The sequence below is a fragment of the Podarcis filfolensis genome (assembly GCF_964270895.1).
Source record: "Podarcis filfolensis genome assembly, chromosome: 1".
NCBI lineage: Eukaryota > Metazoa > Chordata > Lepidosauria > Squamata > Lacertidae > Podarcis > Podarcis filfolensis.
In genome coordinates, this window is record NC_139604.1 from 5,494,625 (window position 1) to 5,519,263 (window position 24,639).

The following is a 24,639-nucleotide window of genomic DNA, read 5'->3' on the forward strand; positions in this document are numbered from 1 at the left end:
TCACACAGGGCGCTGCTGAAATTTGGAGCCCCAAGGTCCACCGCTGGCCACTGATCTGCAGTGTTAGAAATTAGCCAGGCGCCTTGTGTGTTTTGCTACTGGCGTGGGTCCAGGAAGTTTGGATGAGCCCTTAGAAACATCCATTTGAAGCAGTATACATATAGAGTCTAAATGACTAAAGAAAGGAGTCTAAATGGAGTCCCCTCCACACCTCACGGAACCACAGAATTGTAGAGTCGAAAGGGACCACGAGGGTCATCTAGCTCAACCCCATTTGGGTGGGGGGTCCAGCATACTGCACTCCTCCCCCCTCCCCCTCCTAGTATGCTGATCCCATTAGAAGCAGGCCAGAGTGATACATGAGGGGTCTAGACAAAGAGGGGCTCCTGGTCTCCCAGGTGAGGGTGATGGTGCTCCCCTTTAAGGGAACTGGGTGGCTGAGTTAGCAGCGTGCTTAACTGTATCACAGAAGCTGGGAGGCGCCACTGATTTATCATCATGAGAGGCCACTCTGTACTCATCCTGGTGATTATTTTCTCCTTCCAAGTTGCATGAATACAGTAAAACTCACCGGTTGCACATTCCAGAAGTAAAAGGTGTTTTACTCTTATTGTGCTTACTCAGCATCACTTAGCTGATAAATGGGTGCTTCTTCCCCATTAGTGAGTTGATGCTTAAGGGGGATGGGAAGTTCTAATCTAGGTTAGCGATGGAGCGTGAAACCAAGGTAGTTATTTTAGATTAATTCACATCGGACAAAGGCGACATTTTTTGTATGCAGCTAACAACACCCAAATGGGATGCGGGTGGCGCTGTGGGTTAAACCACAGAGCCTAGGACTTGCCGATCAGAAGGTCGGCGGTTTGAGACGAGGTGAGCTCCCGTTGCTTGGTCCCTGCTCCTGCCCACCTAGCAGTTTGAAAGCATGTCAAAGTGCAAGTAGATAAATAGGTACTGCTCCGGCGGAAGGTAAACGGCATTTCCGTGCGCTGCTCTGGTTTGCCAGAAGTGGCTTAATCATGCTGGCCACATGACCTGGAAGCTGTACGCCGGCTCCCTCGGCCAGTAAAGCGAGATGAGCGCCGCAACCCCAGAGTCGGTCACGACTGGACCTAATGGTCAGGGGTCCCTTTACCTTTACCTTTAACAACACCCAAACACTCCAGTCAGCTCCCCACCCCTTGATATTTTATTAGCAGAGTCCCTGCAGTGACTGTGGCTGAACTCACAACCCCTATGCATGTAAATATCTCTCTATCTCTGTGGCATTATTTAAATTGCTTTGTGACAGGTGGTATAAATCAAGAGAATTTCATAGGAACATGAGTCTGTTCTGGGCCGTTTTTCCTCCTCTGCCTTATCTTGCTGTATGCAAGTATTTAACATATGCCTTGGCAGCCTTTGCTTAATACAGTGTTGATTTTTGCCAGTGTTGGAGTCAGAGGACAGCTCTGTTGGCTTGGGCAGATCTGCACTGCTAACTGTGCTTTCCAACTAGCAGCTCCAGGCTGGCAAGCAGGAGGTCAAGCAGTTTGTTTTCCCTGGGACTTAAGAAACCAGGAAGCCTGACTCCATTAAGAGACAAATACTTTAGAAGCATTGTTTATATTAAGAGGGCCCCTGCAGAGTTTGTGGGCAGTCCAACCATGACCTGTAAATTCAGGAAGGGAAACAGTTGCCCAAAATTTGAATAATTACAATCTGGCAGTCGGCTGACTCATCCATCCCCAATGAGGATGAAGCCTAAATCTAGAATTTTAAGCCGGGGGGGGGGGGGGAGGTGATGTGGAAACATAATCTCACAGGCAGTTTGGGAGGAAGGTGTTGTGTTTTCTGCTTGCTGTCAGAAGGAAACTGCCCTTTCCATAATGACTTCATAATGTGAAAGTCTCCAAAGGCTAAGCTGTGCATACCAAAGGGAATGCCCTTATTGCATTCAAAAGCGTCTTCCATCTCCTACTAGGATTAGCTTAAAATAAACTGCAATAATAATCTACCACTACCAGGTTTCTTCAAAGCGAAGGGTCTTCTCCCCACTGCTTCAGAAAGCTCAGATCCACCGTGCTGTCCTCATTTATTGCAGTAAGTGGAGGGTCAGGCAGGCATCTCTGTTCATTATCCAAAACAAGAAGTCTTTTTTTCGATAAGAATCCTTCCGCTTCTTCCCATTTAGCAATAGTAATATTTGTTGAGCAGTAGCTTAGCAGGGAGCTGGGGGGGTCATGGCCCTGGATACCTAATTCTGAGGGGCACAACCAAGTGCCCCCATGCGGGCACTGGCTTCCACGGGGATCCCCACCCCTCCCTGGCGAAAACGGCAGAGCAGCTCAGGCCCACGGTGAGCGGGCATGGATGGCGGGAAGTCAAATCAAAGTGACCTCCCCGGGGCACAAATCTGGGCAATGTGTATGGAGGTCCTGGGCTGCCCAGATGACAGGGACACACACCCCGGCCTTGCTGTGTCCCAAGTGGCAGATTGGGGGGGGCAGTGTAGGGGCACACAGACCTGTAGGGGAGGGAGTTGTCACTGCAGGCCTTTGCCCACTGTAGCAAAATGTGTAGATCTGGCACTGCTTTGATGTTGCAGAACAGAAAACACATGAAGCAGATTCTTAAGTAACTGGCTCTGCTGGAACAAGCAGAAATGTCTGCCTCTTCATAAAATTGGGAACCGTTACTAGGAAACCTGAGGTGAAGGCAGATCAGGTTAGGTAAAGTCCTAGTGTCTTAACCATGGCCAAAGCTCTGGGTATTTATTACTTAAAAATGTGTCAAATACTTCAGAATGAAAGCGCAGCCACTATGAAATATGAAAACTTCGGTTGTTTACCTTCTTTTTTCTCCTAAAAGAAGATCCTTCTTCACCAACCTTATTTCTGTCTGGGTTTGTGTTTGACAGGATGACTTCGATGACACCGTTACAATGGAGGACCAGATTTATCTTCTCCTGGAGGCCAAACTTCAGTGCGAACTAAATATCACGTCTCTGCTACAGGAAGAAGGAGGTGACCTTTCTAAATAACTTGTTTTCTTTTCCCGTCCCATTCCAGACAGCATTTCTAAGGTCTTGTTCACATTCTTGCTTACTCGGCATCCAATGTGCTCCCACTGCTAGTTTCCAAAGCCTCATACACACCATGTTAGCCACAACATGCCTATCGTTTCTTGACAAAAACTGCAGTTTGAGGTGCTTCCCCCCAAATCACCTTCAGTCCAATGAAGATCAAAAGAGAGTAAGACTACATTCCTTTTTATTTTATTTTTATATTATTTTAGAAATTTTTAGCATACAGTATTATTTGCGTTAATCCATAACAAATTCAATATCTTTATAGGGGTTCTTCCGACCCCCGGTCTCCCCCCCCCGCACTCCCCTTCCCAGTTTCCAATAATTGTCTCTTCTCTTTTCTGCAACTAAATACTTTTCTCCAATCTATTAAATCTCATTTTTCAATACCCTTTATCAGATTATATTACAAGTGCTAATCCAATCCTGCTAACGTTTTTAAATGTTTACAATGCTCCTTCATATATTCTATAAAGCTAATCCATTCATTTCTAAATTTATTGTCCTCTTAGTGTCTAATCTTCCCAGTCAATTTCACCATTTCGGCATAGTTCATCAGTTTCAATATCCATTCTTCTTTCAATGTGGTTCTTTCTCCTTCCATCCCTGGGCATATAACATTCTTGCTGCTGTCATTGCATACATAAATAGGACCTGAGAGTAAGACTACATTCCTATGCAAACTGGGAGCGAACCCCAATGAATATAGCAGAGTGTGGTTCTGTGTAGACACACACAGGACTGCACTGTGAAATAATAATAAATTCCAAACACCGAGATAAAACTACATTTTCAAATTAAAATAAAGGAAATGGGAGACGATAGTTAGCCAAAACAAGCTTTAAGAGCTTTTCCCCTCCCTAAAAGGAAGAAACTCTAAAGCAGATTTAAGGTTGGATGGGAAAATACCATTATAGCTTCAGTTACCGTTAGAGTGCAAGAAATAATGATAACAGGAGGAGGAGGAGGAGGAAGGTGTTCAGAGGAAGGCGGGCTGGCAGACAGGGACAGAAGAGCAAACAGGAACTTCATTGTCTAACAACTTGACAAAGACTTGATGAGGAGAAGCTAGAGGAATAGAAGGAAGGAGCATCAGCTTAACAATTGGAAGAAATGGAAAGAGTGAGAATCAATTGGGGGGGGAATGTTTGGCAGAAGAAACAGAGGGAAGCATGAAGAGAGAGACAGAGAGAGAGAGAGAGAGAGAGAGAGAGAGAGAGAGAGAGAGAGTCTGCAGAATATTTATTTTTTCTTATCTATATCTTGAAACTGTTTTATATTTCTCTTTGCTGAGGCTTTTGTTAACAAAATGTGTAACGGCAGTCAATCTGTTCCAGGTCTCTGTTCACTATCCTGAGGCAACGGTGTTGGTTCAGTTCACTGAAAATGTATTAATTCCAGGGGAGCATGTATTAATTCCAGGGGAAACAGTAATTTTCTGGGGGCAGTATCAACCTAGAAGCATTTGAGACCATTCTCGGAATTCGTGTTCACTCTGACTATTTTATTTGTTTGTTTGTTAATTATTTGAATTTCTTTACCATCCTTCATCCAAGGATCACTAGGAGGTTTACAATATAAAAACACAAAAATACATAACATAGAAACACACAACAACCACTCCGCCAGTTTAAAAGGCCATAGATTGTTTAATTAGCCAAAGTGCTTTCGCCTGAAAAATATGCAGTGAAGGTGCCAGACAAGCCTCCCTGGAGAGACTAGTGGGGAGCCACCACAGAAAAGGCCCATTCTTGTGTTGCTGCCTCAGATGATAATTGCAGGATCCAGGGACCAGTTGTTAAATTGTCATAGAACAAAATAAGATGACCCAAAGATATGTGCTGTTGTAACTGCTTGCAATATGAAAAGTTGTTTCTTTGTAAATCTGAGCTGCTTGAATGTTCACATTGATTCTGACACAAATTGGAGAATATTTTTAGCTTCCGTTTAGGCAGAAAATCTCTGTTCTTGCCTCATTTGGAGGGAAGTAGTTTTGAAAGCATTAAAAAAAAAACCCCAGAGGATCACACACTGTGCTCTTTCCTACTTTTCCTCATGTTCTTCATTTACAGCTTATTTCTGCTTTCCCCCCACAGAAGGCAACTGCTTCCCAGAATGGGATGGTCTGATCTGCTGGCCCAGGGGGTCTGTGGGGAAAACATTAGCTGTCCCGTGCCCTCCTTATATATATGACTTCAATCACAAAGGTACCAGCAACACATTTCACGTTGGATTTTATCTTACACAAAACCTAGCTGGGGAGAACCTTCTCATGGGAGCACCTCTTCTCTCTTCCAGGCATGGCTTTCCGACACTGTAGCTCGAATGGAACGTGGGTCTCTGTGCAAAGTTTGAACCGGACATGGTCTAATTATTCAGAATGCTTTGACTTCCTGCAAGCAGAAAACAGCCCAGGAAAGGTACATGCTCTTTCTCCAGCAAAGGAGCAGAGTTGAAAAGCTGTGGGTGCTTGAGGGTGTTTTAGTGCTGAGAGTGTTGGGGAACCTAACCGGCTTTTATTACTAATTAATCCATAATTTTAAGGGACTTGGGTGGTGCTGTGGGTTAAACCACAGAGCCTAGGGCTTGCCGATCAGAAGGTCAGTGGTTCGAATCCCCGCAATGACGGGGTGAGCTCCTGTTGCTCGGTCCCAGCTCCTGCCAACCTAGCAGTTCGAAAGCACATCCAAGTGCAAGTAGATAAATAGGTACCACTCCGGCGGGAAGGTAAACGGCGTTTCTGTGCACTGCTCTGGTTCGCCAGAAGCAGCTTAGTCATGCTGGCCACATGACCCGGGAAAACTGTCAGTGGACAAACGTCTGCTCCCTCGGCCAGTAAAGCGAAATGAGCGCTGCAACCCCAGAGTCGTCTGCGACTGGACCTAACAGTCAGGGGTCCCTTTAATCCATAAATTAGAGGGTGGGAAGAGCTCAGTCTATTTTAGTCTTAATTCTTGCAATTAGATTGCACTATAAGGAGAGGGTGCATACATCTTGATAACGATTAAATATTGTAAACTGTGCCAGAAACTACCATGACTTGAGAAACGTCACCTTTCAGTCGTTCGCCAGGACATAGCAAATCTCCAACACCACCGTGAGGGGGCACTCAGAATAAACGTTGGTCACCCCAAAACAATGCATAGAAATTGTTTAGCATCATACAGCAGCCGTACGGATTGGAGCATACCTTCCCAGAATGGGTAACACAATGGGGTTGCATGTACAATCCTGGCTTTACCTCCATGCAGAGTAGGATTGTGCTGGTCTGTAAATGACAACAGTTGAGCTCCAGACTGGATTCTCTTAAAGGACATATCTTAGAACTTCTCAATTGTGCACTGAAGGAGAAAATAAATCCTGGAACATCTTCTGTTTCCTCCAGAGGGAATTCTTTGAACGCCTCTATGTCATGTACACCGTTGGGTACTCCATCTCCTTCTGCTCTCTGGCTGTGGCAATCTTCATCATGGGCTACTTCAGGTGAGTAAATCACACCTCTAGAATCTGTCCATCCTCTCTTAAACCTTTTAGCCAGTCCTAAGATGACATAATGTCTGCAATTCCTATGATGATTACCCCTCCCTTGCCACTCACATTCTTTCCCTCACAATGGCAAGTGGATAAATTTAATTGCAGTATAAAATGGAGTGGCTTTCATGGGCTGAACACCTGAATCCAGTCCATATCACTGGGGAAACTGAGCATTGTACACAATTCTGAGTAACAAAGCCCAGGACTTTATATATGTATTACATTAAAAGCTGCCCCAGCAGGCTGAGATTTGAGCCAAGAAAGGGCATGGAGAAAAATGATTAATTTTTTCCCTGCTGGCTGCATCTATATTTATGATGACAGATACACATCTAGAATCCCAGTGGGGGAAAGATGCTGGAGGACTTAATTTTGAGCAGAAAAACAACCGGTGGGGAAAGGATTAAGTAGTTCCCACACGCAGCTACTTCTCTGCTGAAAATGTTAGCATCCCAAGTTCTTTCTCATTTTTTTTACCGTATTTTTCGTCCTATAGGGCGCACCGGCCCATAGGACGCACCTCGTTTTTTTTGGGGGGGGGGAATGAATAAAAAAAATTTATTCCCCCCCCCAGCCGCGGCTGCCGCCCCAAGCCTTGCACACACCTGCCCGAAGCACGGGGCGCCCTCCGGAGGGCTCAGCGTGCTTCGGGCTGCAGGCTGCCGCCCCAAGCCTCGCGCGCCCGGCGGGACCTCCCACCTGGCACGCAAGGCTTGCGGACACTCGCCCGAAGCACGGAGAGCCCTCCGGAGGACCTCCCGCCGGGCGCGCAAGGCTTACGGACACTCTCCGGGGCTGCAGGCTGCTGCCCGGAAGCCTTGTGAGCCCGCGGGAACTCCCGCCGGGCTTGCAAGGCTTGCGGAGAGCTTCCTGAAGCCTGGAGAGCGAGAGGGGTCGGTGCGCACCAACCCCTCTCGCTCTCCAGGCTTCAGCGAAAGCCTGCATTCGCCCCATAGGACGCACACACATTTCCCCTTCATTTTTGGAGGGGAAAAAGTGCGTCCTATGGGGCGAAAAATACGGTAACTGTTTGAACCCCTTTTCACTCATTTGCATGCAATGTTTAGTTCGCCTCTCTCTTTGTTATGACATTTGAAGGGAACATAATACATTGGAGCTTTGTTTAACATGCAGCGACTCCTCCTTAAGGGCCTGCGCTTATATTACAACTGAAACCATCCTATTGCTGTCACGTTTTAGAATGCTTACCTGCGCAATTGTAACCTGCTGTTCAGGCAACATGCCCACCTGATATCTGCCGCCAGTGATGCTCTTGGAACAACTGGAGGTCTCCTTTTCTGACGCGGTAAATCCAAGAGCTTTTCAAGAGTGCAGGACTGGGTCTGATCCAGCAGGGCTCTTCTTGAGTTCTTATGCTCCCTTTAATTAGGTTTCCCCCCCTTGCACACAGGAGACTTCACTGCACCCGGAATTATATACACCTGCATCTGTTTGTCTCTTTCATGCTCAGAGGTACCAGCATATTTATAAAAGACAGAGTAGTTCATGCTCATATCGGAGTCAAAGAGCTTGACTCGCTGCTCATGGGTGACCTGCAAAATATCATAGCGGCTCCAGCCCCGGACAAGTCCCAGTACGTAAGTACTTCTCCCCTCCTCTTGCTAAAGTTCATCCATCGTTACCTAACAGAATCACTGTTCAATATTCTCTCACGCCCAATCCGCATCTGAGAATACTATCACGCAGCTGAAGCCAAAGTGACCCAGCAGGCAGGGGCTGTGAGTGAAATTCAGCGTAGTGTTTAGTGGAGCATGCCCAGTGGGACCTTTCCCCTCTCCTTCCCCTGTGGACCCTCTAAATCCTGTTCTGGGGATTCCCCCAACCCTCCAGAGCAGATTTAGGGCACAGGGGAACCTCATTCCGTTACATGAGTGGAACTCATCATATGCATGCAACACCTTCGTTGAGTCTCGCCCCTTATGGTTGGTAGCAGGAAGCCATTAATATTTCCCGGGCATCCAAATCTACTGATTTTAGTGATGGTCCCTGAGCCTTCCTGGTTGCTCAAACTTCAGTGCTGGACTCCTGAAAGAGTTGCATTTCAGCTGGTTCAGAATGGGCCCAAGTCACCCCTCTCCACATGAGTCAGCCAGTACACGCTGAAAAAGTAAATATATATATAAATACATTCTACACTTGGATCCTGGGTTCCTTCGAGATCCTGGGTAGAAATTCAGTAAATAATACTGAAAAGAATACAGTTCAGTAAAGAATACTGTCATTTGAGCCAATTTATTTGCAGTGTTGCTTCCCAGCTTCAGCAGAACTGTGAAAAAATATCTTAGGAATAATTGTATAGTTTTCAGTGTGACCAGTCAATACCACTTACTACTACTACTACTATTATCCCAAATTAAATTTCACCCAAAGATCACAGGGCAACATTGTGTATATTGTGTTTTACAATACAGTGGTACCTTGGGTTCCAGACGCTTCAGGTTACAGACTCCTCTAACCCATAAATATTACCTTGGGTTAAGAACTTTGCTTCAGGATGAGAACAGAAATCGTGCAGTGGTGGCGCAGCGGCAGCAGGAGGCCCCATTAGCTAAAGTGGTGCTTCAGGTTAAGAACAGTTTCAGGTTAAGAACGGACCTCCAGAACGAATTAAGTACTTAACCCGAGGTACCACTGTATAAAAACACAAAAACACATACCATAATAGCAAACAAAAACTACCCCCAACCCAGTTTTAAAGGCCTACCACAAATTATGCAGCTGAGTTTACCGCATTTGGGTAAATTGGAGAGATCAGCACACCTGTAGTGCAATGGATGAGCCTCACCCTGGGACAGCCATCTTTGTCACTGTGGTATCTCCCCTGCTAGGTAAATCATTTATTTTATGTTGGCACTAGAAGACAAGAAAGGCTGATTCTGATACCAGACTGTGAGGGGTCTACTTTAGCTGAATTCTGCAGAATTGCAGACTAGGAACTAGGAAGCTGGACAAGTGGCCCACCTAGTGCCATGTTTGTCGGCAATGGCTGGCAGTGGTTCTCCAGGACTCCAGGTGAGGGTCTCTTCCATCCCTAATGCCGGAGATGGGATCTGAGATCTTCTGCATGCAAAGTGGATGCTCTACCTCTCAGCTATGGCTCTTTCCTTGAATACCGGAGTGAGCAGCAGTATTGGTGACAGAATAGAGAGAAGTTCTGATCCATTGAGAGCATTCAGGGTGGTCCCTCAAAGGTCTTCCACATGAGCAAATGTCCACAGGGAGTGTCTAGGAAACAGTCTGACTATTGGCCCAGCCCTTTCTGCTGACCACCACCAATATGCTGTGTGTATAAAGACACATACGGCATGAGCAGAAGCCCTTAATGAGGTCTGTCTGGGTATGTGAGGAAACACGCCTTCAATTCACAGCTTTTGTGTCACTGTGCAAACACCGACGGTGGCACTGGTGGGCAGCCCAACGGCTGCAAAAGTGTCGATCTGGTGGAAGAGGCTGCTTTTAAGTAGCTGGAAATAATTGTGTGGGTTTTTAAAGCACATAACAGACTCCCGTTATTTTCACAACCATTACATATGACTCACAATTTAATACAGAATTGAAACAATTCTATGTGTGGGGACGACAAAGAACAGTAAAACTTACTGAACAATGTTAGTTAACATGAGTCATAGCCTTGGCCTTGATGCCAAATTAATAAGGCCACTGAAACTGGAAGACTAGGATAAATATGCAAGTATACTATTACATATAACTGCTTCCCTGACCACAACTGTGCTGCTTTATTTTGAACCGGTTGACAGGTCTGGTGCAAGATTACTGTGGTGATGTTTATTTACTTCTTGACGACCAACTACTACTGGATCTTGGTTGAAGGCCTCTATCTGCACAGCTTAATATTTGTGGCTTTCTTTTCGGATACCCAGTACCTGTGGGGTTTCATCTTAACAGGCTGGGGTAAGGTACATTTGTCTCTCATTGAAGCAGTATCTTTCCATTTAAAGCTAGATTAGTGCTGTCCATTCTAACATTAACTCTTGGGCCATGCTTTTCTATTTTTTATTTTAAATTCTTTTTGCAAACCACAAAATCAGAAGGGGGTGGTTTACATATTTTTTCAGTTTTGTGAGTTAGGTCCAAACTGACAGTGCAATGCTGAAGATGCTTACTGAAGAAGAAGCCCCACTGTGTTCTGCAGAACTTGTTCCCAGGTAAGTGTGCAAGGATTGCAGCCAAAATAAGTTCCGCGTAGGTCCTAGTAAAATTGGTATGGGTGATACCCAGCTTAACGGTTTTGCTAGTGCAAGGATAGCCATCTGTCATGGATGCTTTAGCTGAGATTTCTGCATTGCAGGGGGATGGACTGGATGACTCCCGGGTTCCCTTCCATCTCTACGATTCTATGATTCTAAGGAGTTTTAGCTGTGCACTGGAACTCCCCACCTCTGTTGGGATGTGTCCAAGGGAACGGGGGCAATTGGCAGGCTCCCAGCTGGCTCCAGCCCGCTGGCTGGCAGCCGGGCAAACTCTGGTCCTTGGATCAGCATGTAACTGCGACCCAAGTTTCACAAGCCACCAGAAGCTGGGCACGCAAGCCAGCAGACATAAGAACTCTTCGCAATGGAAGGGCAGAGAGAGGCTGTGTAAAGTGTATTTACAGGCATTTTATTCAGCATCAGGACAAAGGAAAAACATGTCTGCTCTCCTTCGTGTCCAAGCAAAAGGGCAAAAGCAAAAGGTATACACACAAACGGAAGTTCCCAGCAAGCTGTGCTGTGCTGGAGTGTAAACAGGCATGTGACACACAACAGTCATGCCTGTTCCTCTTAAGGTGGAACGGAATATTCTAACACTCTCCTCTCCCTGCACACACCCTAAATTTGTTCTGGGGGAGTTCCCTCAACCCTCCGGAGCCGATTTACAGGACGTGCAGGACTGATGGTGCTATGACTTAAGTCACAATGATTTCAACAGGACTTAAGTGGAATGAACATGCAGTGCAATTGTATGCACACTTACTCAGAAGTTCAATAGGATTTTTGTTGTTGTTGTTTAGTCATTTAGTCATGTCCTACTCTTCCTGACCCCATGGACCAGAGCACTCCAGGCACTCCTGTCTTCCACTGCCTCCCGCAGTTTGGTCAAACTCATGCTGGTAGCTTTGAGAACACTGTCCCACCATCTCGTCCTCTGTCGTCCCCTTCTCCTTGTGCCATTCATCTTTCCCAACATCAGGGTCTTTTCCAGGGAGTCTTCTCTTCTCATGAGGTGGCCAAAGACTTGGAGCCTCAACTTCACGATCTGTCCTTCCAGTGAGCACTCAGGGCTGATGTCCTTCAGAATGGATAGGTTTGATCTTCTTGCAGTCCATGGGACTCTCAAGAGTCTCCTCCAGCACCATAATTCAAAAGCATCAATTCTTCGGCGATCAGCCTTCTTTATGGTCCAGCTCTCACTTCCATTCATCACTACTGGGAAAACCATAGCTTTAACTATACGGACCTTTGTTGGCAAGGTGATGTCTCTGCTTTTTAAGATGCTGCCTAAGTTTGTCATTGCTTTTCTCCCAAGAAGCAGGCGTCTTTTAATTTTGTGACTGCTGTCACCATCTGCAGTGATCATGGAGCCCAAGAAGGTAAAATCTCTCACTGAAATAGGATTTACTTCCATGTGATTAGGATTTATTCTAGATACAAATTTATTTCATAAATATTTCACAAAAGAATGTCTCCCAAATGCTAAAACTTCTAATCAGATACTCATTGTACTTAAAAAATAGAGAATAGGAGCAAAACAATATTTATTGTTCCAATGTAACACAAACTTTAGTGAGAAATCTTTGATCTTTTGCACCGCCTTGCCGTCTCAGAGTCGTATATAATTTGTCATTTTTGCTATAATTGCACTGCCCAAATCTTTTTTTAAGCCAAAAAATCATCAGATGGGAGACTTTCTAATGTATATCAGGATCCAAATCTGATTTGTGACAAATCACCCATCGTCCAGCAACTCCCTCTTCCTCATCTCATGTCCAGGACGACCCACAGCCTTGCAGAAAGGCTTTAGGGACACATGTCTCTGCAGGGGAGAGAAGAAACATCCCTTCCCTCCTTGAACTTCCTTGAGTTAACTGTCTTAGGATTCAAGCCCACCTCTGCTGCCGCAACCCTCTGGTCTCTCATTGTGGTGTAAAATCCCTTTTGTGGACTTGCCACTGAAGACAAGAGGCTCACAGGTTGGTATGCTGGCTCGCAGAAAAGCGCCTAGAGAAGCCTGCCATGTCTAGGAGAACCCTGGACCTTCCTTACGTTTAGTTCAGGACCATTCCGTCATGTGAGACCCCAGGTGCTGCCTGAAATGGTTCAGTCCAGACACAGCTTTACCACCATCAAGTGAAAACGAGGAGTCTGTTGGTCTGTAGTTTGCTAGCAGCATCCGTGTCTCACAAAGGTTTGTTTAGCCTCTGTCTGCCTTGTTCTCTGTTCTATCCATGCCTCCGCGCATGTCGCAGTTCTCGCTTGTGCTTGAAGAGCTGTCTAGCTAATGAGACACTTGAGGCAGGAGGCAACCCACTCCCTGTCTCTGCTGTGTGCAGGCTTGATGTGAGGGAAGTTTCTGTGCACAACTTAGACCCCGAGTGATTTACGTTAACAAGCTCCCATCAGAACTAATGCTGCTATATTTTGTCAAGATGCAAGGCTAGGAGTTTCAAAAAATGATGTGAAGCAGGGACCGTGACTAACTGTAAGTTTTAATTCCTTTGAAAGCAAAATGCCAAATTCACCTGGTTCTTTCACTGTTTGGGGAGGTGAGGTACACATAATAATGTGAAACTGGCTTAAACTGAATCAGACTGAATAAAATAGTGTTTGAATCTAGCAGGATAGAGGTTTATTTGATCATCACATTCCTTGCTTCTGACTATTGCCTCTGCTTGATACTTCTGAGAGACTCTGAAACACTAACATAACCTGCAAGTTCCTGTTCGACCAGAAACAATAGATTAATTTCAATTTGCCTGGAGGCAGATTTTCATTAAAGACAAATTTTAAACGCATTTCCCCCTCAAGCTTGGAGCTATTAAAGCCACAAAGTTCTGATTCAAGAGCTAAAAGATGGTAGCTTTTTTACTCTCAAGCTCTCTTTTAAGTCAATTTAATGTCGGCAGAAGATCTTCTTTTAAAATAAACACTATTATTATATTATTCTAGGCTGGTTATAAATACCTTACTAGGAAATATGTCCTATTGAAAGAAATTGAACTTATTTCCCAGTAGACTACTAGGATCAAACCATGCACCAAACAATGTCCACTAGAAGTCATTTGGGAATATTTCATGTTGTCACAAAATCTCATTGCTAGAGTTTAATTTGAAGGAGTTCTGGTTATTATGTTGGGGGAGTTTCAATATTAGCTAATGGAATTATATAATAATAAAATCCTAATATAATAACAATCTTACACATGCCAAAAACAGCCAAAATATGTAGAAAATAATTGCTGTGATGTGTGCGTCCCAAAATAAATAAGCTTTGGACAAACTCACATTTATTTTGGGAATGTTTGAAGATAAAATAATATTGGAAAACTGTTCTGTGGTATATTCTTCAAATTACAGGTTATGAAATTGCTCTGTATTCAGTAGGTGTGTTATTAAATCATCAAGTGCTAAGTGACACTGATTTGGAAGAAGTGATAAATTTATTTAGTAGGCACTAAGGTGACAATTGTTCATTACTGGGGAAAAACCTCTTCCTCCTTCAGTGCCAGAGTGGTTATATACAATAGCCATAATGATACACAGGTACCTATGTTCTCTGTTCAGAGAGGAGATGCCATGCAAAACAGCATTATTCAGAAATGGACCACGTTGCAGGTTCTTTCAACCAAGTGCTCAAAAAGTGGAAAGAGAAGTACAAGAGGTTTGTTTCAAAGTAGGACATGGTTATAGCCCTTAAGTTTAGAGTTACCTGCGAAGGTGAGTTCTTCAAGCACTGCAATAAACATGATGATGATGAAGATGATCATGTTAGGTCACATGCCTTCTTCTCCTTTTTTGATAGCATTATAATTCTTAAAGTAATAATTTTATAGCATTTTTGAATCTGATATGTATGGGTTTTTATTGCCACATTTCTTGGATGTGCTTTTTTTGTTTTTGTTTTTTACCATCGGTTTGATATAAACACTTTTCATGTATTTTTATGTTTTGTAAATAAAACATAGGCTCCCCCCCCACAAAAAAACCTCTGTATGAAACCTCAATAGCTCTCTCACAGTTCCTTAATTCTTAGCATCACGTAATCCAGAATTTTTTGTTACTCCAAAGTGCATTGATCAGTTACAGATAGGTAGCCGTGTTGGTCTGCCATAGTCAAAACAAAAAAAATTTTTTCCTTCCAGTAGCACCTTAAAGACCAACTAAGTTAGTTCTTGGTATGAGCTTTCGTGTGCATGCACACTTCTTCAGATACACTGAAAAAGAAGTTGCCAGATCCTTCTATATAATGAGAAGGTGGGGAGGGGTATTACTCAGAAGGGTGGTGGGAATGGGTGATTGGCAGATAGCTGTGATGAGCCTGTTGACGACTCTTAACGACTGCAATAGGTCTTACAGGAAAAAGCAAGGGGTGAGAAGGTGAAAAATGGCTTTGTCATGTATAATGAGATAAGAATCCAATGTCTTTGTTCAGACCAGGTCTCTCCATGGTTTTAAGTTTGGTAATGAGTTGCAATTCAGCAGCTTCTCTTTCCAGTCTATTTCTGAAATTCCTTTGTAGTAATACAGCTACTTTGAGATCTTGTATAGAATGTCCTGGGAGATTGAAGTGTTCTCCTACTGGTTTCTCTGTCTTGTGATTCTTGATGTCCGATTTATGTCCGTTTATTCTTTGGCGTAAGGTTTGGCCTGTTTGTCCAATATAGAGAGCTGAGGGACACTGTTGGCATTTGATGGCATATACAATGTTAGACGATGAGCAATTAAATAAATTAAATAAATAAATTAAATTAAATTAAATTAAATTAAATTAAATGAGTAATTAAATAGTGCATTGATCAGAATACCCAAAATATCTTAAGTGGGTTGTGTAAGGCCAAAACAGATTTTATAGATCTAATTCAGATAGTATAAAGTAGTGTACTTTAATCCGAATCATTCATCTGCACTAGAGCAGGAGTCATGGGTCAGAAAGTGGGCTTCTTTAAATAGACCCTAGTTAAAACTGACCATAGTTTAGGGTTTGCATGATGATATAAACTGGTTACCGGTAATTGAAATGTGAACTTAGTGGAAGAGGAGATGGGATGGGAAGCAGGTGAGCTTTAGGCTAGCTGCAATTTGTCATCAGCACAAATTGAAGGTTTTTTTGCTTGCTGTGGATAGTGACCTTTCAGACATTCTGCTTTGTTCATGGGGAAAGGGCACTGTCTGGGTTTTTTTGTGCCTGCTCTTTCTAAACGCTTCAGTTAATATTCTCTGAGTGAGCAGAAAGGCATTATAAATTATTCTTTTGTTCCTCAAGGGAAATCTGTTCTAACAGTTGGCAATGAATTTTTCATATTTGTAGGGTTTCCGGCTGTTTTTGTAGTGGCCTGGGGAGTGGTCCGAGCAACCGTGGCAGATGCAAGGTAAGGGAACACTGTGAAGAGAGTTTACTTGAGCTTTCCTTTTTTTAAATTGATGGATGACTGGCACACTGCCATTCAATTCTGCATATATTTTGAGTATACACTGACACAGAACTGAAGGTAGCAGTTTGAAGAAAATATATCTGCAGTGCACCCTTCTGAGACTGTTAATGGAAAATATGCTCAAGGTCCCTGGTTAGACCAGGCCTCCCACATTGCCTTCATTTATAAAAGTTTTAAACAGGCAAGTATTTTGTGATGTTATTTATTTCGTTCAATTTATTCACTGCTTGATTGTAAAAGAGTGTGTGTGAGAGAAAAAACTATCGAAGCGGTTTACGAGAGTGGTTTGGGCAACCCACTGACAAGATAAGTGGCATATAAATGTCAAAATTATTATTATTACATATATGTTCTATTGTAAACTTTCCATATTTGATGTTGGCTCATGTATCAGTGTGAACTACCCTGGAATCATTTGGCAAAGGGTAAAGGGACCCCTAACCATTAGGTCCAGTCGTGACCGACTCTGGGGTTTCGGCGCTCATCTCGCTTTATTGGCCGAGGGAGCCGGCATACAGCTTCTGGGTTATGTGGCCAGCATGACTAAACCGCTTCTGGCGAACCAGAGCAGCGCACAGAAACGCCGTTTACCTTCCCGCCGTAGCAGTACCTATTTATCTACTTGCACTTTGACGTGCTTTCAAACTGCTGACAACTACGTAATTGCTATAACTTTTTTGTTAATTCTGATCCCTTCAAAAACCAAACTGCAGGTAGCTACGGAGAACAATGGCACTATAAAACAAATTTATAGTAATTTTACTAAAAAAAAATTCAATCTGGATTTTTGAAAACTGTAGCCCGGTTTTTAAAATTTAGTTCTTCCCCTGTTCTGTTCTGAACATTGAAAGGGGAAGGGGCTCCTTCACCTTTCATGGTTGTGTCGGAGAGAACTTCAGGCAGGCTTGGTTTGCCTTTCAAGACACAGAGGATGAAATTCCCTCTTCTGTTAAGGTTTGCATCTGGAACACCCTATTTAAATGTCACAGCAATATCAATATATGTTTATCTTTTATCTCATTTGGAGCAGTGAAATATATTTCACTTATTGCAGACTTGTTTCTTTCCAACCCCTCAGACAGATCTTTGAGCAGTGGTGCTTTCTGAATGCACTTGGCTTGAGTTGCCTCGACTGGGGGCTTATCCAAACTTCCTCTTCCCTGGCTGCTTTCCCCCTTGGGAAAACTGCTCTTTGGCGAGGTTTCCACGGATTGCTGTTTGTTCCAATTTAGCACCAAAGAGTGGATCTTCCCGGGGAAAGCAGCGGGGCAAAGGCAAACCCCCTCACACCCCTGCTTTCTAGTCCTGGGGCGAGCGGAAGCATAGAGCCCTTAAGCATGCTGGCAATGTTTTATATTGGGGGAAATTATCCCAGTCACACACCCCTTGCCCCCCACTTCTCCTCAGCAACCACTTATTTCTGACACTCAGTTTTCTTATTTACCACCACCGCCCGCTTAACATGTGGGGAAAGCTTGTGGCTCCTGATCCAGCTGAAGACCACACAAAAAGAGGGCAAGCATATCATCCTACCTGGATCAGGAGCCACAAAGGTGGGGCTTTGAGGCAGTTTTTTGTTTGCCATTATATTCAGCGAGATAGCTATCAAAGGTGCAATCCAGCCAGAGTTAAGCATTATGAAATTCCACCTTACTTCATTTATATCCCTCTTTTTCTCTGCTGTGGGACTGAAGATTCTGTACCTTGAGGATTCCTCCTGTCTAGGACTGATCACACCCGGAGCTACGTAGAGTCAGAAAGGCTGTTGCATTGTTTGCTGGAAGGCCACGAGACCATTGATTAAAATGCAAAATTTAAGGATCCCATACTTAAACCTCTCCCACTTAAATCAATGGTGCCTAACAGTGCTTCATTAGGGCTGTAATGCGTCCAAGTCCATTCGTTCTCTCTCTCAAATTTGCCTCACAGAGATAATAAATTAGCAAATATCTGGAGAAAATTATAGAAAGCTCCCTAAGGATCAGACATGCCATGTATGATTAGCCAGAAGTCCTGCAGATGTTAAAAATTGGCACTTGCTAGACTGGATTGCTTTGAGAAGGAAAAAGTAATTGAAAACCTTTTATTTCTCTCTTAAAAAAAGAGAGCAAGATAACTGGTCATAAGGACAATTAATTCTTTTTCACAGGCCAGGCTCCTTGCTTGGACAGCCTTCTAGAGTGAGCTGCAGGCTGCAGACAGATGCTCTTATCTATCAGCAGCTGAGGTTTCAGAAGCCAATCTGAGGACAAATAGCTTAGAATCATTGAACCACAGAATGGTAGAGTTGGAAGGGACCCTGTGGGTCATCTAGTCTAACCCCTGGAATGCAGGAAATCTCAGCACACAGTCTCCCATCCAATGTGAAACCACACCTGTTATGTACTGAAGTTCTCACCCTGGGCCAGCAGGGGGATACTGTAGATAGTTATGCAAATGAAGGATCGAAAGTGACGTTCAGTGATTGGATAGTTTTAGAAAATGGCAACAGTTACATTGTTCTGGAGCTCTATGTTAGCAGGATGACTGAGCCCTTCAGTTCAGTTCTGTTCCAGCTTACAAATAAAGAGCTGCTTTGGAAGAATCGCTGTGTCGTCTGATATGTTCGCCCACAACTTAACAACACCAGACCCTGCTTAGCTTTGCAAATGTGCGAGCAGTTTTGTTCCTTGCCTCCGGTCCTCTGACTCTCTAGTCTAGGGGAAAGGCCTTAGGATGGCAGGTTGGAGTCAAGACTTGAGCCCAGCCTGAAGAGAAGGCAGCCTTGTCGCCTGCTGCTTTGTGCTGCAGGAACACACCCCTGTGCTCTCAGCCAGCATGCGTATTATTGAAGTACGTGCAGAGAGCCCCTTCACACACTGGCCAGGGATGCAAACAATGGGCATAAGCCCCCTTGTATGTTTAAATAAATAGATTCCTGCTTGGTTTGCTTGACCAGTTAACATTAAAGAGTCACAATTGCTCTGATTGCTCCTACTAGTTTTCCTTCTGTGGGCCTTCCTAACCTCAGTGGAGAATGATTTCCACCCCCTCCGCCACCCCTTTTTGTATTTAAGGTTATTTTTTTAAGGGAAATGACTGCTGTGCACACATTAGATCACTTCGAAAGGGTGGTGGTGGAGGAATAATCTGAGTTTAGGGCTGTAGTACACACATTCCCCCTGCTTTTCCCTGCACCAAGTAACCCACCCACCCAGTTCTACTTCTCCTGTTCTATATATTCAATTGCAGTGATTTTTGAGTTGAAAGAGCAGGCTCGCCCATATGCTACACTTAATGAACATTGTGTGCAAATTAGCTGATGGTTTACCAAAAAAGAAAATGAAAAAGAGAGGGGATTTAAATCGGCCAGTCATTAACTGTTCTCGGCACTCAGAAAGGTATTTTTTGTCTCCTTTCCCACTTCCTGAGCTCCAGCAGCGGCTAACAAGCAGCTGATATAAATCCCTTCTTTTCCTTTTCCTTTAAAGCACCCATTAACTAATTTGCGCACGGTAGTCCTTCCTCCTCTCCATTTATTTCCCACTGCTGGAAATTTACCCGATAGCTTACTAAAGTGAAATGGTGAGGAGGTGGAGAAAGAGGAGTCGCCGAAAGAGAATGGGGCGAAAGCTGAGCGAGGTGCCAACCGCCTCCTGTGTGGGATGTGGCATTGGCACATGATCGCTGGCTGTTTTGGGCTTTCCGTGGATCCAAAAGCCCTGCAAGTTGGAGAAGTCTGAGACAGCACTAAGAAGCATAGTGCGACAGGACTACACCCAGCAGCCCTATGTCGCTCAGAGCACCAGGTAGCATTTACCAAGAGGTGCCAGGGCAGGCATCAACGATGGACTTTGGGGCCCTGGCAGTGCCCAGGGATGTTTGCTGCTGACAGTAGGTGGTATGTGCCCAAGTAAATAGAAAATGGAAAGCCCCTGACTGTCCCGTTGCAGATACCTGTTGCCACAAGGCAACCGAGACCGAGGCAGTGTTAGTATTTCGCTCCTACCTATTGTTTACTTTCTGTTCCATGAGAAAGGAAGCCTGTCTGTGTGACTTCCAACTCTGGTACTATTGTACTTTTTCTTTCTGCTCTGTCTTGTGACGAGACAGGATGTCTGTATGAGGGCTGCTCCTTTCAGACGTGTTTATTATGTTCTTTAACCTGTAATTAATAGAAATAAAGCAGGTATGACCAGATACCTCCTCACCTCTGTCTGTGCTGCTTTACTATGCTAAGACCGGGCGCTCACAAGAGAGCAGCTGTGAGTCCCAGAATACCAGGACCCCTTCCCAAGAACGCTGCGTAGCTGTTCCAGTTGCCAGAGGAGGCAGAATCCAAGGGTGCTTCTGCAGGCATGCCCCTACCCCACTGCTCCCACAGGGATCTCCCAATCTGTGTGCCCGCGAAGGCTGTTGTGAGGTTGCACCAGAACCCGGAAGCTGCAGCTGTTTGTCCCCAGCAGGAGCGCCAGGTTTCTGCCCAATATTGTGGGTGCTCATTCAGTGTGTGATGGCTGCAGCTCCGGTGGCTGACATCTGGGCAGCTAGGTGGGTGCTGATGGGCAGCCAGCCTGGTGGGCATCACTTACTCCCCCCTCCCCAAATCCTCCAGATGTGTGCCCGGGCACCAGCTTCCTGGAACGGGGGGGGGGCTCCCTCCCCCTCCCCTCCGATGCAGGGGTCTTGGGCTGCCTGTCCACCTGCCGGGCACCCACAGTGGAAATTGTGTGAGTGCCAAGGCCTCCAGGGACCCCCCAGGGATGGTGCCTATGTTCTCCAATAAGTAAAGCTTGGTTGGGGTGGCAAGTGGGGGTGAGCACTGTGCACACTGTCTGACCAGGGCAGCACCTTCCCACTTCACCTTCCCACGCTGGATCATGCCCCTGTTAAATGTTTTCTTGCAGAGTATCAATGCATCCTGGGGAAGGAAATTATAAGAATACAAGAATACATTATGAGCAAAAGTACTCTTTTAGCAGTAATAATAGTTCTTCTCGCTATTACAGTGCCCCAAAGGTACCTCTGGAGACAGAACTATGCTAGAAAAGCTTAACCTTATACAAAATTATTAATCAGACAACTCACCTCTAATGAGCAATTACTAGCTAGTGGATGTGATGTGTCCTCAATTTCTTCTTCATTATGTGAAGAAAGTGTTGCATTTCCTTGCTGAACCAACCCCTCTCTGGTTTCTCTTCAGATCATATAAATCTTTCGCCTCTTTCACCTGTTGAGGTTTAAACTAAATGTTGTTTACTTAAAAAGAAATGTTCCAGGCTTTTAAATTGCTCTGAAATGTTCAGCTACCACAAGCCAGCGGGCACAAAATACAGTCAGTGCAGGCGGGTTGCAGGCCTCCTATATTTGTTCTCTCTCCTTCTGTGAAAGAGAAGGGCACGATCACACATGAGTTGTTCTAGGGCACAGCTGGTATACGTAAGAGAAACTACAGTGGTACCTTGGTTCTCAAACTTAATTTGTTCTGGAAGTCCATTCCAAAACCAAGGCGTGCTTTTCCATAGAAAGTAATGCAAAATGGATTAACCCACACTGGAGGTGGGTCAGGCTACAATGTGAGTAAGAATGTGCTCAAAGAGGCTTGCCCATCTTGGATTGGGGCTGTTTTAATGATTCAGTAAGCAAGGAGGCTCACCTTTTCAAGCACATGCACTCTCAAACACCCACACCACCCCTAAAAAAAGCCCAGTTCTATTTGTTCAGCCTTTTGCTACAGGTGTTGGATTGGGTTAAAACAAAAGTTCTGTTTTCAGCTGCAAAATGCCTCTTCTCTGCTCCACTAAGCACTTGGAGAATGCCAGCCTTTCAATGGGAAACCAATCCAGTGAGATCCCTGGGCCAGCCAACTGATGCTGCTCCTCTGTATATGACAGTCAAGTTTGCCACAATAGCTGGAAGTCACCGCAGCAAATGATTTTAAAAGAGAACTTTCTTTTAGCATTTTTCACTTTTGAACAGAAATGACTTTTTGAGTCGGGGATTCGTTTCCTGTCAATATGAGACCCTATTGTATACTCTGCGCTCCTGTGCTGTGCTGGAAATCTGGAATGGGGAGCCTGTAGCTGTTAAGTTGTGGGTGAACATATCAGACGACACAGCGATTCTTCAAACAACTCTTGTTTATTCACAGGCCAGAACAGAACTGAACTGAAGGGTTCAGCCAGCCTGCTTATATAGAGCTCCACTACAACGCAACAGTAACCATTTTCTGTAACTATCCAATCACTGAACGTCACTTTCAATTCCTCTTTTGCATATGCGGACCTGAGTGAAAACTATCTACAGTATCCCCTTGCTGGCCCAGGGTGAGAACTTCAGTACATAACAGTAGCCATTCAGATATTGGACTCCAGCTCCCATCTTCGCCAAACAGCATGTCCAGTGGCCAGGGATTGTGGGAATTGTAGTCTGATAACATCTAGGGTTTCAGGCTCCCCATTTCTGTCCTAGGGGAGACAGTCTTCAAAGCAGTCTCGTAGCTAAGAAGGGTATAGCTATGAAGACATGATCCCAGGAAATAATAAAGTTGGAAGTAAAAGCTTGCTTTTGGACAAGATCCCTTGCAGGGAGCAGGCCTCAGTTTATTTGGGGACACCTTTGTGAAGGACGGGCCAGCCCGGAAATCTTTTCCACCTTGGGTTTTGCTCTACAAGCATCTGATGTTTGCATCTGCTTCTTGGTTGCCAATCTCCTGAACCTTGTTTCTAGGCCTGCTGCCTTCTTTGCTATGACTTCAGGACAAGGCAAATACCTCTTTATTTTAAAGGCTTGTAAACACTGACAATCATTGAAATTATCCTGCCAAACTTCGAAATTATTTTAAGCTGCTGTTTTGTTTGCCCTTTTTTGTATTACAAAACAAAGAAACAAACTATTTAATGAGTTGTCCTGGGAATGATGAACGGTCACTGAAAGGCAGGACGTAAATGTTTGAAATATAAAAATAAAACAAAAACCCCAACACAATAAATTGAATGTGGCATTTAGGCTCAGAAGACTGTGATTAAGCCTAGTTCTCATGAAAAAGATGGTGTGAGTAGCATGTTACTGGGCTTTATTTATGTTCATTTATGTTCCCCCACTTCTACGCTGAAGTAGCATAGTCAGAGTGGGGGGGCCATTTACATCAACATTTTGCTGTTTCCAAGACCTGGGCCTCATCTTCATAATCTTTAGCTCTTGAATGGGTTGCCTTGAATTGTAATGAGAATGGCAATTTCCACCCTGTGTGATATTCATTTGTTATTGCTCCCCAGAATCTGCATTTGTTTGTTAACAGTGAAGAATCTTAAAGCCGATTTTTAAAAAAGCCTGAAATGCTTATTCTGTGCACCCTCCATAATTAATAGAGCCTTACACAACTATGGAAAGAATATACTGTTTGGCCACTTATTCCTGCTCTGTTGATTGATGTAGAAATGTTCTTGATTTCGCAGGTGCTGGGAACTCAGTGCTGGAGACATAAAATGGATTTACCAAGCTCCAGTTTTAGTAGCGATTGGGGTAGGATTATTCATATGTATTTATTTTTAGTGAACATTGAAAATAGCTGCTGTCTATCCGTAATTGATGGAAGTAGTTCAGGGGTGATGTAAACAACCAGTACAAAGAAGAGATAGGGAGCCAAGCAATTTCTGCATCTTCCCATGATTCTTACTGACTAAGAGGGTTCAGTGGGGGGTGGGGGGATGACATCCCACCATCCCAGGGTCCTGATGAGGGAAGACTCATTGAAATCCTTACTTTTCTCCCTTTTTGGTGTTGTTTCTTAAAGGGAACTTGAGAAAGGTTTCTTTTAAATCATTGCTCTAGAAGTTACACAGGTGGTGGGGAAAACAGGAAGAAATATCTCCTGGTTCACTGCACCGCCATGGCCAGCAAAAGCTTCATCTGCTGATCTCTGCCCTGCTATGGTCAATAGCAATACTAACAAGGGCAAGGTGTCCTTGTTATGGAAACAGGCTGGGCCAGCTTGAATGGCCTCTCTTCCCGCTTGCTTGAGGCTCGCTCTGGTCTGTTTTGGCAGGACTGAGCTGCAAGTCTATTAATATCTGATTGCAGGATATTTGTAGCTTGGATTATGTTGGCCCTGACCTGCCATTTGCTTTTAGGCTACAATCTGGACTTGCACCCTGGACTATTAACGGATGCCACCCAGGGAGCGTCCCTAACTGCATCTGTTGGAGAGGCGTATTCTCACACAGTGCTTTATTGAGTTTCTGTGCTGCTCATTCCAGTTTTCCACTTCACACATTAGCCCATGGGCATGATGCCAAGTCAAGGGAAGTGGGGTGGACTGCGAAGAAACTGGGGAAGGTTAAGTGCAGTAATGTCAAGAACTGGGCAGTTTGAAGCCTGGGGTTGTCAG

General features: G+C 44.5%; 1 protein-coding gene across 3 annotated transcripts in view; it reads left to right on the forward strand.

The window, feature by feature from the left end:
• The window catches only part of PTH2R (parathyroid hormone 2 receptor), a 40,078-nt gene that overhangs the window by 3,723 nt on the left and 11,716 nt on the right, over positions 1 to 24,639 (forward strand). The window contains exons 2-9 of one of the 3 annotated variants that reach the window (XM_083630128.1): positions 2,900 to 3,005; positions 5,164 to 5,274; positions 5,366 to 5,487; positions 6,453 to 6,550; positions 8,013 to 8,199; positions 10,381 to 10,534; positions 16,148 to 16,208; positions 23,708 to 23,774. In XM_083630128.1, the coding sequence (XP_083486254.1) occupies positions 2,900 to 3,005; positions 5,164 to 5,274; positions 5,366 to 5,487; positions 6,453 to 6,550; positions 8,013 to 8,199; positions 10,381 to 10,534; positions 16,148 to 16,208; positions 23,708 to 23,774 (906 nt within the window). The remainder of the gene's footprint in view (positions 1 to 2,899; positions 3,006 to 5,163; positions 5,275 to 5,365; positions 5,488 to 6,452; positions 6,551 to 8,012; positions 8,200 to 10,380; positions 10,535 to 16,147; positions 16,209 to 23,707; positions 23,775 to 24,639) is intronic. The other 2 variants (XM_083630129.1, XM_083630130.1) reach the window with 2 other exon arrangements.